Genomic DNA, 16,103 nt, shown 5'->3' on the forward strand with positions numbered 1-16,103 from the left:
TTCCAAATCCGGACAAAGGCGGTCTCTTCCATTGAGTCGCACGCGATTGGCCCATACAAGCTGTGACGAATGCTGTGACGTTATGAGTGACGTGGACTGGGGTGTCACGTGACTCTTTTTTTTTCGGTTTTCGGAGAAAGGCGAAGGAACGGTCGGAGAGACTGTCCGAAAGCAACCGGATGGATTGAAATGGCTGCAAGGTGGCCTGGATTGGATTTAAATGGAAAAAATGCGCGACTTTTCGGCACCGGGGCACTTAGACAACATGGCGTTTCCCACTGACACGGTACTTCGCCTTGCCTGTGCGGTAGCTTTAACCGAGCAGAGGCGACGACGCGAGGTAAAAGATGCATTAGAAGAGTTCAGCGAAAAAGAGTTCTGGCAATGTTTTCGTCTTTCCAAACAAACAGTGCCTAGCTTGTGTGACGAACTTGACCCTATCATCGGATGCCAGCGAGCCAGTGGCCTTTCCACAGAGAGAAAGGTGTTGTGCGCGTTGCGATTTTTCGCCACCGGTAGCTTCCAGAAGAGCATTGGTCGCGAGGAACACATCGGCATGTCTCAGCCGGCGGTGAGCAATACCATCCACGAGGTGACGGAGGCGATCATTACCGTGGCTGCTAGAAAAAGGGTGGCGGACTTCCTACTGACAACAGCTGCTAAGGATGAGGCAAAGGTGGAGTTTGTGCTACGCGGTTGCATCCCAGGGGTGCTGGCGTGTGCCGATGGCACGTTGGTCACCATTCGCAAGCCAGAGGGATTCAGACTGGCCGACACGGCGAGCTTCTTGTCCAGAAGGGGCTATTATGTCCTGAACGTCATGATCGTAAGTACTGTTAGGATCGTTTATTACTCGCCCTTCGGAGCAATTGTTCAGTTGTGACGCCAAAGCTGGAAAAAGTAATAATGCAACGAATGAAAAAGAACCTGCAGGGAATTGGGTGCGAGCTAGATGGTGGCTCGCAAGGCCTCGGTAATAAGTGGCAAGTGTTTTGTGCGTGAGCCAGTTGCCGTTTTTGCACTGGCATGCATACGCATTGAATTGTGCATTTTAGAGGTAATCTGTAATATGGGCAGCAGACGTAGCAGAAGTATATACACGACAGGGAAGTATTTCCAACACGAAAGTGCTTACAATCACAATTGCATGAGCTGGCTTTGGTATTTACGAGTGTTCTTTCCCAAGAGCAACGCGTAGCTTTTCACTTATCGATCATTCAGTGGAAGTCGTAGCCATGTGTACAGCAGAGGTGGGGCCGTTGCCCCCACCCTCCCCCCTCCTCAGTGTGCTACACCCTGTGTTTCCTTCTAAGTGAAGCTCCTTGTACCAATGACTGTACTAGTACGCATTGTTTCCTGCATATGCGGAGAAAAAAGGGATTTATTCTGAGTATAAATGCAGTACTATTTTATATCGCTCCTCATCGCAGATGTGCAAAGCATGGCTGCGCATAATTGTCATAGACCCATGATTCCCAGACTCGTGCCATGACTCCTGGGTGTGGGAACACAACCCACTGCGTGCACGCCTAGCTGCACATCTGCAGCCTGGCGAATATCTGCTTGGTAAGTATTAATGTGTACTATCTGGGCAGAGCACTCAGCTTTTATGCTTACATTGCAGGAGACACAGGCTATCCCCTCAAGCCATGGCTCCTAATTCCAGTCCTTGGCAGTCAACCGTGCAACGCTTCCGAAGGCCGGTACAACAAGGAGCACGCATCCATGCACAATGTTGTGTAAAGGTGTATCGCCGTGTTGATAAGCAAGTTCCGCTGCTTGCAGCACTTTCGAACGATGCTCTACAACCCCGATCGGGCAGCGCAAATCATCTATGCTTGCTTTGCTCTCCACAACATTGCATTGCATGCAGGCGACTGGACCTTGGACGAGTATGTCGTGGACATGCCACCAGCTGAGGATGACGATGGAGAGCCAAGGGGGAGCCATATGCTCACACCACGCAACGTGCTGCTCAGAGACGGCAGCAGCGCTGTCTTGGACCTTTTTTGAAGTACACAGGAACGGTGAGTTTTCATGTTTTCATATCCCACACATAATTCATTTACACTGATTCTAGTGCATCTAGACATGAAAGGGCTGTGTCTGCCACGTTTGAATACACAAAGTACTTACTTGTGTTTCAATATGAAGCAAGGTGGCAATGTCAAAATGCTGCATTTTCTTTAAATGGCACATGAAATATGCAACAGAAACACCCTTTTCCATATTAGCGATAACAGTCACAACTGACTAGATTGGAGCAAGCATATATGAGCGGCACTCTGTGCTGAATGTTGCTATCACAAAATTGTGCAAACAATGCAGCAACGTCTCAAAATTCTTTTCACCAGAACGCATAAAAATCGAGATTCCATTAGTAACATGTTGTATGAACACACGATACATAAGTCCATATCTTCTCATAGTGACTGACTACAAGCATTCAATTGTGCACGCCAGGCTTGACGAGCAATTGTGCTCGTCAAGTTGTGCTGTTTTTTTGCTCATTGTCCTAAACATTGTGTGAATGTTAAAATAACATTTAATTTGAATTCACGACTGCAGTCATGCTGCAATGCTAAAAATACGCAAATCAAGACGGCAAACAACAGGCGAGTTGTTTTGATAACATACAGCATGAATAATTCGCTCAGCCATCTCGAGGCTCCTAAACCATACCACGTTCGAAATTTATTCCCGCAAAGAGTCGTTTACAATGAAAACTAGATGAAATCAATCGCTGGCATGTTGCTGTGATGACCATTTTCCTTTGTGAAACTGTGCGAGATGACCACTTACTAGCTTAGCGCTCCCAAACAAGATTCAGAATGTAGTTGTTGCATGCCTCATTGCATGTAGTTGTTTCATGTAGTTGTTTCAGCCTCATTGGGCTGAAATGAAAATATCACAGTGAACTGCAAAACAGTGTGATGCAAAAAGATATCACATTACTACACTATGTGGTAATGCTGAATAAAAATCACAGTGAGCTAGAAAACACAGTGGGACAATACAAATATCCCAGAAACATTAACAGAAAATGTCAACTATACACTCATGGTCTCCGTGTGAATGACTAGACACCTTTGAAATGTGGGTAAAAAACACTGCCACTAGAACAGCTCGAACATACATTGAGAAATGCATATATCGAACATAAAAAATGCTGCAGTCCTTGTACAAAGTAAATGCTAACCTAAATCTAGTAATATGTACTAAATGCAAACAAAAAACTAATAAAATAGAACATGAACAGCAACACGTAAACATATCAAAAACACTAAACCAATTATGAATGATAAAAAGTTGAAAACATGGCGAAAAACAAACTAAACTATGTATATGTCTCCCGAAGCGTATAAAATTGAACATGAACAGCAGCACCTAAACACATTGAAACCGACAAATCATTAATGAATGATGACAAGAAAAAACACTGAACACATGACGAAAAATTAAACTAAACTACGTATCCCTTTTTCGCAGAAAGACCTCAGCCATGGCCAATGCTCTCCTGCACCGCTGCCGCCTTCTCCTGTGCCGCTGCCACACGCCGTGCTGCAGAAGCGATGCGGGTGGTTGATTTTTCATCTCCCACAGCACCTGCGATGAATCGTCATGGTGTAAATGTTTAAGTGACCTGCCGGTAAACCCTTAACCATCCCGTGGTTGGAAGCTGCTCCTGCTGCCAAGAATTTCAACGGGCACAACAATTTCCCCTCAGTTGAAGATCAACTGGCCTGATGACATCCTTTGAAAGTGGGAAGCTTTGTGTACAAGCTATGCCCTCCTCGTGCGGACCTACAAACATTTGTTGAAACTGCTCTTTATTAATGTCCTCAAATGCATCTCTCACCATGAAAGAGCCCCAGGGCTAACCAACCTTTTGCCCGGCAGTTTATCATTGCAGATACCCGATACCATGCCCTCAATACAATGAATGGTTCTTGTTTACAGCCCAAGTTGGTTTCAGTCATCATAATAGAACATGTAGAATGCTTATGCCCCTCATGTAAAATGTAAACAAAGGGTCTACTCACCTTGAGCACCTTGTCGCCCTGCTCAAGGTTCCAGTCCTGCACTCAATAAAGCACTAAGTTCTCAGATACTTGCGTGTTACTGTGTCACTGCCATCTACAGCCGCTTCAGTGGCCTCCACATCCATTTCCACTGCAGCAGTGGGAACATTCGCCTGCTGGAAAGTGTAGTAAGCATGATCTTTCAGAAAGTGGGTATTCGTTACTCTGGCTATTTTGCAACCTTAAGTACCAAACATCTGCGGAAATGTTCTGCAGCTATTCAGTGGTCATTGATGTCATGTATTACCATTTTAGTGCATGCACTTGCCCGCAGTCATTGCGTGTTTTATGATAAATTAATACCCCTTGTACTGCAAGGGCTGCAAACTGAGATTTTAGTTAAACCTACCCACTGTTGATTACTTTCTCGTGTGCTTTATTCCCGTTTAACAAGGTTCCGCTAAAGGCACCCCTTCAGATATCAAACTGTCATGGTACCGCTCAGGAACCCGTGATACTGCGGCGGCACAGTGCTTACCTGTTGATAGGTGAGACAAAAAACGCCACTGAAGCGTGTCATCCCAGTCAACTGTAGAACCCGGCCGCGGAAGCCAGGCAGCCAACCCCCTACAGTGCCCCTGGAAATATACACTAATGTCACGGAACAAATTGCCCGTGCCATTCGACGGTCACTCACGTTTGTGCGTCTCTGATGGCGGCGGTGTCACGGCGGGCCTCGTGCACCGGCCTGCGCCACCAAGCCTGCCATTCCTGCGCAGGCACTTCATGGTTCAGCGCGTCGCTGAGCTCTTGCCACAGCCGCCACCGGTCGGTGATGGTGACGCCGTGCCGCAGCTCGATGGCATTCGCCACGAGCTGGGGATGTTCGTCCATAAAGGCGAGCACCAGCGCGCGCTGAGCCTCGGATAACGCCGATGAGCCGCTGCTGCTGTTGACTACTGGTACAGTTGACCTCCGCCACGATTGCGCTCGACTGAGCCAACAACTTCGAAAGTTGCGCCGTTTAGGTTTGTATAGTCGAGGAGATATGAAAACAGTAACTGCTTGAAACGGGGTTGTACTTGGCGCCACTACGTACCGTCCCGCTAAATTTAGCTTTATTTCAAAACAATAACGAGAAAAATACGTTTATATTGTGCCGTATTCTTTGATAAACGTTTGAAAACTTGTGCCAACACAATTTGATAATGATCAATAGTAGTTAAACATTTTTCAACACGTTATAAACACTTTTCACTTTGCTATACGGTCCCCAAGTCCACGTCAAAATGATGACGCGAGGCTTCATTTCGCTCATTGGCTGTTCACTTCCCTTCGTCCTCGCGACCGCTGCGGACCGCCCATTTTTTGACGTCACCGACAGACCGCCTCCGTCCGGATTTGGAATTTTTACATAATTGCGCCACTGAGCACACGGGCCTACAACATTACCACCTCCATCGGAAATGCAGCCGCTGCAGCCGGGATTCGATCCCACGACCTGCGGGTCAGCAGCCGACTACCTTAGCCACTACACCAGCGCGGCGGGGCAACCTACATGTCAGATTACAGCGATACACAATGGCACCAACAGCAGCAAAGAAAGTGTCGGGTGTCGATCAACTGACAAGCGGCGGTGAAGCACGTTGCCATTTGTACACGTGCCGTCGAATATTGCGGCGTTATTGCTAACGGCCACGTAGGTTCTAGAATTTTCAGTAATGTTCGCGAAGTTTAATCTGAAATAAACTGGAACATTTTCACAATTTGTTACTGGATAAGTAAGTATGCAGCATCACGCGCTATTTATTCATTGTATTGTTTTTTTTTCTTTGTACTACTTTTCTTGATGATAATAGTGTGGAAACAAGTTATTTCAATGACTTGTATTATTAGAGTCTCTGGCCAAATGCTTACCGAAGACTAAGGCACACTGGGTGAGAGCTCAAGCTGCCTAAAAGCAGCTTTTTCTCTCACTCATCTTTATCAGCACTGCTAATGATATAAATGCCTAACTAAGCGTCAAAGTGGGCATAATCTTGACAAAATCATCTACTACAGTCCTGAAGAGTCTTGAATATCGCAGGCGTGTTTTGCGCTGGGAATAACTGACAGTGCTACGGGGCGGTAACACAATTCAAGAAGGAATGCGGCAACAGTAGTAGTTCCTAGTTTACAATGAATTAATGGGTGCTATGAGCGTCCCCTTTATAGCGGGCTGGTGACAGGTGTGCCACTAGGTTTGAAAGAAGCAACCGAAAAAAAAACTATTTTTATCTTGGCCTATACCTTATCTACTGGGATGACATCTATCTTATTATAACAGAGAAAACCCATAAAACTAAAACGTATCCGTATTCTTACAACGGTAGTTTAGTGCTTGCGGTTCAAGAGAGCTTATACAATGTCCCTTGACGATTGACAGCTAAAGCACCATTTTCCGTAAAAACATCCACGTTGACGCTTAGTGATACATCTCCATCCCGATGACTAACATTCACGATTAATGATTGATTAACGATTAAACATGCCCTTGTAGTCATGCATGCCTGTGGTAGCTGTAGTAGTTAACGGTGAGAGCGGAAACAACGAAAGTGGTGTGATAGCCAGAAGGGCATGACTGGTTTTACGCCAAACTTGGGCTAAGGTAGCGTACTCGTGGCATGTTAGAGTTATTGAACGCCACAGCCAGATTAGAGGGAAACGCAACGCACGTTGCATCAGTCTTCCCTTTCACCAGCCATGATTTTTCGCATGGCGAGATAAAGCGGGGAACGCAGAGTAACATCCAGACTATTTATTCTGGTTCACTATAGACCCTTTCAGTGTTTACGAACACAGCATTTTGATGACATTCGGTTTTGTCCACCGGCGTACCAAAATAGCATCGATGGGCAAGAAGAGCTTCAGAAAATAGCCCGCTGATTTTCTACGCTTTCTTTCCTTTATTTGGCAAATATATACAAATCAATGTTCTTTTAAGCTACATAAAAATTTTAAGAGCTGATATTAAACTTTACGCACGTTCTTTTTATCTGAAAAACTAAAGAGAGACATTTCTTACATTTACAACGAACTTGGAAATGTACTTTCAGTTTCGACGTCAGGAGCCCGTAAATGAGGTGACCGGAAGTTTTCTAGGGTACAACGCTTGTGACCTTGAAACCGTCTACAATCCAGGTATATATGCTTTCCTAAATATACACTAGAGGGAACTTTGGCGCTAGTGTCTATGAGAGCTGCAACGCACGGCGCTTCAGCGAGCGTGGTAATGATTGGGTAGTAAGCGGATTTGTCTTATTTTACTACTTGTGGCTCAGTTTGGATTCGTGTGGCCTGAAGCTGTTTACTCGCAAAACAAAAACCAGCAAATTTTCGAAGCTTGTGCTTTACCGCCTCAATATTTTAAACTCGCCATTTCAAATCGGGTCAAGAAGTTCAAAAGCGCTCGTTCATTTCTCCAAAAGAAAACAAAAACACAGCAATAAACGAAGCCACAAGTGCGAAAGTGCGATTTGCCGCTAGCAAGTACTAAGACTAGGCAAATTCGTGTATACTTTCCATCATTACCATGGTCGCTGAACGATCACAACGCCAGGGTTCCCTATAGTCAATTTTAAGAAACTCCATGAATCATGTTGAAGCAGGCATGTCATTCTATGCGCTGCAGAACTACATTTGGTATGAATGTATGCTATGAGCCATACCGACACTTTGGCTAAGGTCGCCACCTGGTCGTGTGTTAAGGCGTTGACAAAATTGCACTTCCATTGAAAACGCACAGAATCGGACAGACGCGTAGACACGTTGGAGAAACTAATCAAGAATTTCACTGTCATTGGGCATTATTAAGCTTTACCAAGATTACTGTGAGACTGCAGTGGTAGATATAAGAGGCATGTTTTTAAAGGCTATAAATTATGTGGGCGTGGCGCCGTAAATAAAGAGAGGAAACAATAAAGAGAAAAAATGGCCTTAGTGCAGTTCGGCCTAACAAACAGCGCTCTTTTCTGTCCTTGTTTTTTTCGCTTCCGTAGTTACGAAGTAACTACTTGTAGGTTGCGCTGTTCCTGAATTCAGTTGAATTCAGCTAACAAACAGTTTCATCTTCCACCTGCAGGCTGCTCCGTTCGTTCACCTCACGACCCCGTCACATTATGCACATAGCGTGGGACAGTCTAGTGTTGGACTTGTTAGTTCATATCTTGGAATTGAGGAACCCGACCTCATAACAAATACGTACACAAGAACCAGTGGCGTGCCCGGCAGCTGTTGTCACTGACCGAGAGGTCGTGGCTTTCACTCTCGTCAACGGAACTTTTTTTTCTCTGTTTTGATCGCATTTTGACATCATTTCCGTGACGGCAGTACGTCACTGAAGTCTTCGTGGATCACGGCCTAAAACACACTCATGTGAAATTATGAATTTACGGTCCATCTATCTGCCTCCTCCGAAAGAATGACTTCATTTCCCTCACTATTTCTGCTCCTTACCTTTACTTTTCTGCCACCAGTAATCTGACCGTCTCTTACTTGCTTCTATCGCTGACGTGCTCAGCTTTCCATGGTTGTCCCTACAGCTCAAGATCTCATGTACGCTCGTTCCCACCCGTATCCCTGGGTGGATATTTCCACATTCACTCACCACATGTTCTATCGTTCTCTTAGCTCCTCCACAGCATCTGCATTGTTCTTCTTCTTTATTAAATCTCGTACTATAACTACGCGTTCTAAGGCAACTTGGTCTCGCTTCAGACAGTAGAGCACTTCCCCTCGTTATCATAAAAACCACTTCCTCCTTATTTCGTTTTTGCCCTTTCGGTAGTTACTGAGAGCCGGTTTCTTTTCCATAGATATCCAATAAATCATTTCTGCTTCCATGGCTTTTCGCTTAATGATTCCTGTTGCCATATCGCCCACACTAACAACCGTATATATACTGGTGATACTCTTAGTTCGTTTTCTTTTTTCCGCTTTGTGTCCACGCTATTCCTATACTATGAATTGCGATGGCAGCGCCAGTAGCGGCCGCGCTGTCACGCTTTGTGGCGGTGCACTCGGCGCGCTGCATGTTAACGTATACGGATCCCCCCCCCCCCCCCAATATTAACCTGGTGTAATTCTTTTCAAAAGCCGTAACAAAGGCCTGTTTTTGCCGTGCGTAGCACACAGCAGAGTTCTCCAGTTTCAAGCCTCGGCAAACGCGCAGACGCTAGCGCGTTTTCGATGCGCTGGAGAGACGTGAGACTCGGGTGAGCTGTTGAGTGCCCACAAAAGAGTGCCCCTGCGGCGAACGAATGTAGTCAACGAAAGTATACACTGGCTTTGTAAGCCTCTTTTTTCTCTGCGGATTCAATACGGTGAATTCAAAAAAGCGTGACGCATTGTGATGTTGGGCTTGTTGTTTAATTCAAGCAGGGTATTAAGCAGCATAACGTTCCCGTGGAAGAGGAAACAAAACGAACGGGCCAAACCACCTATGCATTCTATTGAAAGTAACTTACGGTGGCAGTGTAAACAAGAGATTGGTGCGCAGAGCGCGTCGCTTTGTTCTATAAATCGATTTGTCACTTGTACTTTTCTCTGTAGTCTGTACAGCGAGAGTACAGCGAGAAGATGACACATTTTTGTAGGTGCGTTGCGCTGAAACCTGTGTTTCACAGTGGCGTCAGAAGACGAACGACAAAAGACAAAAAGTCATATGCTTTAACGCTATAGTGTAACGTCAACTGTTGACTATCAGCTGCAACGGTGTACTCTCAGCTCTATTTGAAACAGCGAACAGTAGACTTCACAACTGCAGAAACGCGACATACAATAATCGTGAACCATCAATTTGATCCCACGCTCCAGGCACATTAAAACCTCGAACTAACGAAAACTGCGTCCTGAAACTACACCAAACAATTACCGTACATTTCGGTATTCTTTCCTCCCGAATGTTGTAGATATGTGGAACAAGCTACCAAACGCTATCGTTGTACTAAAGCATGTCACCGACATCTAATATTCATTCTAGGCCCACTTGCGAGTGCGCCCAAGTTCATTTTTTTCAGTTCCAAGTGACTTCATGTTCATTGCACTTATTTTGAAAAATGTCAGTAAAGTGTGTATTGTTGTCAACAGTAGTTAAAAGAATATCTGTTTTCACTCTTATCTGACAGGTATTACGCAACTGACGTAAACTCTACTTTTTTTATGTAAGTGTATTGTCCTCTCTGCTACGAGTCATAGGAACCTCTATGACGGCGGATGGTATAAATAAAAAAAATAAAGTGGTTTGACAGCGATAACACCATGACTGATTGTACGCCAAATTTTGGCTATGATCACCAATTTACGGCATGTTAGAGTTACAGAAGGCAACCGCTCAATTAGAGAGAAATACTAAGCGCGTTGTGTCATCCGTGGCGAGCATAAGCGAGAAACGCCGAGTTACATCCAGGCGAAGCAGGCATGTTTCTCTCAAGAAGGTTCTATCCTTAGTTACTCTATGCGTTACAGAAGTACTTTGGTATGGACGCTTGCAATGGGCCACGTCGACGCTTTGGGTAAGGCCGCCACCTGGCAGTGTGTCATACCGTGGACAAAATTAGACTTCTATTGAAAACACACCAAATAGGACGGAGGCGTAGAGACAACGAGTTCAAGGAACTAATCGTAGATTTCACGGTAATGATACATTATTGCAATTTACCAAGAATACTTTGACAGGGCAGTGGTAGACATAAAAGGCACATTTTTAAAGCCTACAAGTCATGTTACCGTGACACAGTGGATAGCGTGCACGGCAACTGGTGTCACCGAATAAGATATCATGGGTTGAACTCCTATAACAGAACTTATTTTTTGTCTTTTGATGTGTTATTTTAGGCGTCATTTCCGTAATGAAAGTACGTCACTGAACTCTTGGTTGACCTCAGCATAAAACTTTTTCATGTTAAAAAATAGCATAGCAAATACTCCAGGTAAGACTTCGTAATGCTGAGTAATAGACAGGAGTAACGTTTTAAAGTTTGGTATCGGAAAAAATAAAACAGCCGACTAACACAGGTGGAGATAATTTGAAACCGTGAGCGGATGACATTACGAAGATGTCGAGTACCAGGCCCAGGCATTTCTTCCCAGGATGCCCCAGCTGCAATAACAGTCGCAGCGGACGCATCCGTGTGGATCCAGTGGGCGGCTACAGTCGTCTCATTTCCGTAGCAATAAAGTGCGCTCACCTCATCCACTTTATATGCAGCATCCTCGGACGTAGCTGTATCAGAGTGCAGCAGGTTGGTCTCCATGGCAACCGGCACCGCAGAAGACTCTCCAGCGAAGGACTCGGCCTGGCTGCTTCGAAAATTATTATCCATGTTTCACATACACACGTACACATACACACATATGTATGTAAATGAAGATCTACACGTAAAACAAACGAGAACTGATACGTTAATACGTAACGTTTTCACTGGCCTAGTGTTTCTCATAGTTCGATGAAGGCAGGTGGACCAGATGCAACGTTCAATAATGAATTGGCTTCCAGTGGCTTGCATTAGCCTACTCTAGGCTGTATACGCTACGCTGTTTTCTTTAGAATAGACATGACTGCTCGAGTAAGTTGTGGGGGGGTCGACCGATACCGCAAATGCTGCAGAACTCCTGATAGTATGCGGACTACTACAAATGAAACAGGCCGGTTCACATGGGCGGAAGCTGTCACTCGAGAAAGAGATTGCTTTGAAGCCATAACCCGGAAGCAGTTTTGTTCCCTAAGCTCAGGAACTCATTTTCGAACGCCGAGAACCTTTAAAGACGCGGCACTCGCAGAGTTTTTTTTTTTTTTTTTTTAGGGAGTCACCGATCACGGCAGTGTTCATGTGCCGTCACTACCGAGCGGACATAATATTTCGGTGCAGCCGCCTTTCGATTAAAAATTTCTCTTCTGAACTGCCACTCGCCGCCAATAGAACTGAACACTGAATTCACGTATCTTTTGGCATATAGCGCATGCACCCTGAAAACCATGAATGTACTTAGAAAGCGGGTTTGCAGGTTAATTATGTGTGAAATTTTAACTTCCCGAAACCACCATATGATTATAAGAGACGCCGTAGTAGAGGGCTCTGGAAATTTAGACCACCTGGGGTTCTTTAACGTACGTCAAAATCTGAGCACACGGGCCATCAGCATTTTCGCCTCCATCGAAAATGCAGCCGCTGCAACCGTGATTCGATTCCGCGATGGGGTTGCGGGATATGATCAAGGGTTGTATGTGTATTTTCCTCTCTTTTGTAAAATTAAAGTTAGGTGTGCGGGTCATATTATGCAGGGGCCGGTTATTTTATTTTTTTATTTATATATACTGCAGCCCCTATTAGGGCTATTGCAGGAGTGGACATACAAATGATCAGGTGATAACAAGCAGAAACAAAAACATGAGCATATGGCACAAATTTGTGGTTCATAGTACTACACAAGATACAGAATGAACAGAGCAAGAGCACAGAAAGCAAAAGAACATGGAAATATCTACTTATACTTATATGCATATATTTACTTATATGCAAGAAAATATTCTATCTGGAAAGGCTTTAAAGTTATACGAAAGGACGTAGTTCCCTCAGTATGCAAATACAGAGAAATAAGTGTGCAAATATACAAAATTGCATGCGGGATGAATTTTTCACAGGGAGTATGTCTAGGAAAAAGAAAATCGAAAAAGTCTTCTGCTAGAAGCTTGAAAAAGTCATTAGAGCATGCGGGTGGGGAGCAGTAGCGCATTGAATTTTCTGAGATTGTACTTTGGGGAACTGATCGGCTCTAAAGGCAGAGACTCGGCTCCCTCGTCAGAGAAAGAGCTGCTTTCTTTTCAAAACGTCCCTCGCAGTGTTTCGCAAGTGTCAAAAACAAACGCTCCTTGCGAATTCCAAAACCGGCGCGGAAAACACGGCATAGTCGCAGCGTAAAGCCTTAAAGGAGCCAGGACACCCACTTTTCCATCACAATCAGTGTTATCTGTAAGCTAGCTCTTGAGCATCTACAAAAGAGCTGGCAAAATTAGGCACATTCTGTCGAGAACGTAATTTATACTTGAATATTTTTACAAAACACGCAAGCAGCCTGAGCGCCGGGCAACGCTGGCGCACTTGTCAGCCTTGACGTAACAAGCAGCTGACTGCGAGCGTCTACATTCCAGTCAACGATACTTTTTCGCGATCAGCTGCGCGTGAAATGGAGATATTTAAGCTTTTAGTCTGCTTGACTCTGGAAACAAATAATTTGAAGCGGCTAAAACTGTGGCAGAAGACCAAGGCACCAATACTTGTTGCATGGGACGTCACTGTCGCCGTGACAAAATGACAGTCGCCTGCAGTGGGTGGACTTTACAGGTAGCGACTTGTAAGGCCTGTTTTGCACTGAAAATTTGTACGAATACCCCTCTTTCATATATGTATAAATATAATAGACTCTGTACTTTTAGCCCTCACTGAAAACCATAAATTGTAGAGTGATTCTGTCATAGTATGCGCTAAGGCCACTACACCGTATGCGCTAAGGCATACTCCCCGCATGCGCTAAGGCCACTTCGTTCTCATTATTATTGTGTCTGACAAAAAAAAACGAGCTCCAATTTTTACTCTATTAATGAGAAAGGAATACGAATGTGGGAAATAATTACCTGCTTCTTCATTGCCTCTTAATGTTCATCAACGCGTGAGATTCTTTCATCGCATCGGGTACACTTCTCATTCTCGAGCGTGATGTGTACCTTGATTCCAGCTGTTTTATTCCGCCTTGATTTCCACGGTTGTTCCGGCGTAAAAAACATCCAGTCAGCTTAGCAGTGTGGTTATACGGGTCACTCGGTACAGGAAGTGAAGGGCTCCAGGAAGTTTCCAACGCGAGCACAAAGAGAAAAGAAACACACTGGACAAGGCTGTACTTAAAACGGCAGTTTAATAAAAGACGACACCGCCACCGGTGTTTCAGGGAATACTATCTTTTCATAAACTTACACGTTGTCAGACCAGCCTCGTCCTGTGCGTTTTTTCTTTCCTTGTGTTGTGCTCGCGTTGTACACTTGCTGGAGCCCTTCACTTCGCGTCGAGGGGGCTGCTTCATAAAAATTAACAGCAAGCACCAAGGTCAGAAATTAATATTGGAGCCAACACTACTCTCGTCGTAATGAGCTGCTGTGTGGTGTCTTTAATTAAAGTTCATCTTGGCGTTTAGGCTAGAGCCTATAGAAACGCAATCGGCTGCTGACCCGCAGGGCGCGGGTTCGAATCCCGGCTGCGGCGGCTGCATTTCCGATGGAGGCGGAAATGTTGTAGGCCCGCGTACTTAGATTTGGGTGCACGTTAAAGAACCCCAGGTGGTCTAAATTTCCGGAGCCCTCCACTACGGCGTCTCTCATAATCATAGAGTGGTTTTGGGACGTTAAATCCCACATATCAATCAATCAATCAATTATAGAAACGCAAGCGTCACTGCGAGATCTGAGCCTGGTAAGCAGCGAACATGCATTTCTTCTACGTCATAGCTCTCGCCTGTCACAGACAGCATGAAGGACGCCATCGAGCGGAGGCTTAAATTCAAGGCACTCTAAAGCAAACCATACGTACACCGTCAGCACGCACGACCACTTGTATGCGAGAGAGAAACTCCATGGTCACTTTTTCTGCACAATATATATGAAAAAAAAACATTCGCAACTGCTAAGCAGTAACTGTCGTGAACATGCGAGATCGTTTATTTCCTCACAACGGGATGCTTACTTTTTATATGCTACCGAAGTAGTAAGCGAATAATCTTCATAAACTGAGCCCTCTTTAAAGAAAAAAAACGGTGCGACTTTCTCTCAGAATCCTTAAAGAAGCAAAAACTTATTAATTTTTTCATCACAAAAATATTAGTAATTTTAATGAAAATACCCTTAAATTTAGTCCAAGGAGAGTTGGAGAAATATCTAGTTATGTTGTAGAGCGAAATTGTGCGCAGCTATGACCAAATCGCACATTTGCGCACTGAACTTGCCCTTGTGTGTTCTCTTCGTTCCTGGATAGATACGTGGTCCGTGGTATGTAGACAGCTTTAGTTTAGCGCGCGCAACGCCCAAAGAACACAGCACGCTGCGTGTTGTGTTCCGCTGTTGCGCACAGCGTTAGTTTACCGTACGCAACAACCGAAACGTGGTGTCCGCTTCAGTGCAAGCAGCCTCCAATTCGAATAGAGTAACTGCATATACATTTACTCTAATTCTGAGTGTTGCTCTGCGCCATCTATAGCCAAAGAAATGAACTGCAGTTGTCGATATACGTAGCCTTTATTCGCAGGAGCAATGTCGTCGACGCTCGCCGCCGTCGAGACCTCGCGAGACAGCCGCCGGTGAGGTACGCAACGGCCGTAGCGGGCGTAGCGTAAGCGCCAACATCTAGCGTTCGCATCTCTTGCACGCGCAAACGCACGCATCACTCTTACGATAAGCGCATGCGCAGTCTTGCTCTCTTTAGCCCGTTGCATCGCAGGGTCATTGCGTGCGCTAAACTAAAGCTTGTTACTAAATGTCAATCATCTGTGGCACATACCCGCCTACCAGTGGCGCATGCCCACCCACGGGTATGTGCCACTGTCTGGTGGAAAGTGTTTGATGACGTACGCGATGGGATTGTGACATTATTCGTGTCACCAGCGCGTCATATTTTTCTAATTATCTTACGCTCCCATAATAAATTTGGTTCATGATTGATGGATATGTGGGGTTTAACGTCCCAAAATCATCATATGATTATGAGCTCCGAAATGCAGACCACCTGGGGTTCTTTAAAGTGCACCCAAATCTGAGCACACGGCCCTATAGTATACAGCATTCTCACCTCCATCGAAAATGAAGCCACCGGATTTTAGTTCATGGCAAGTTAAGGGGTTGATCACGATGGCACCCAGATTGATTGATTGATTGATTGATTGATTGATTGATTGATTTGTGAGGTTTAACGTCCCAAAATCATCATATGATTATGAGAGACGCCACAGTGGAGGGCTCCGAAAATTTCGACCACCTGGGGTTCTTTAAAGTGCACCCAAATG

At 45.0% G+C, this 16,103-nt stretch overlaps 1 protein-coding gene across 1 annotated transcript; it reads right to left on the minus strand.

The window, feature by feature from the left end:
• Positions 1–3,520: 3,520 nt before the first annotated feature.
• On the minus strand, positions 3,521–5,075 carry LOC142817332 (uncharacterized). Its single transcript, XM_075894368.1, has 3 exons — positions 4,720–5,075; positions 4,044–4,660; positions 3,521–3,606 (listed from the first exon to the last, which is right to left on the minus strand). The coding sequence occupies exons 1-2, from the start codon at positions 4,914–4,916 to the stop codon at positions 4,504–4,506; spliced, it is 354 nt and encodes a 117-aa protein (XP_075750483.1). The 5' UTR covers positions 4,917–5,075; the 3' UTR covers positions 3,521–3,606; positions 4,044–4,503.
• Positions 5,076–16,103: the final 11,028 nt, after the last annotated feature.

The sequence above is a fragment of the Rhipicephalus microplus genome, chromosome 5 (assembly GCF_043290135.1).
Source record: "Rhipicephalus microplus isolate Deutch F79 chromosome 5, USDA_Rmic, whole genome shotgun sequence".
Lineage (NCBI taxonomy): Eukaryota > Metazoa > Arthropoda > Arachnida > Ixodida > Ixodidae > Rhipicephalus > Rhipicephalus microplus.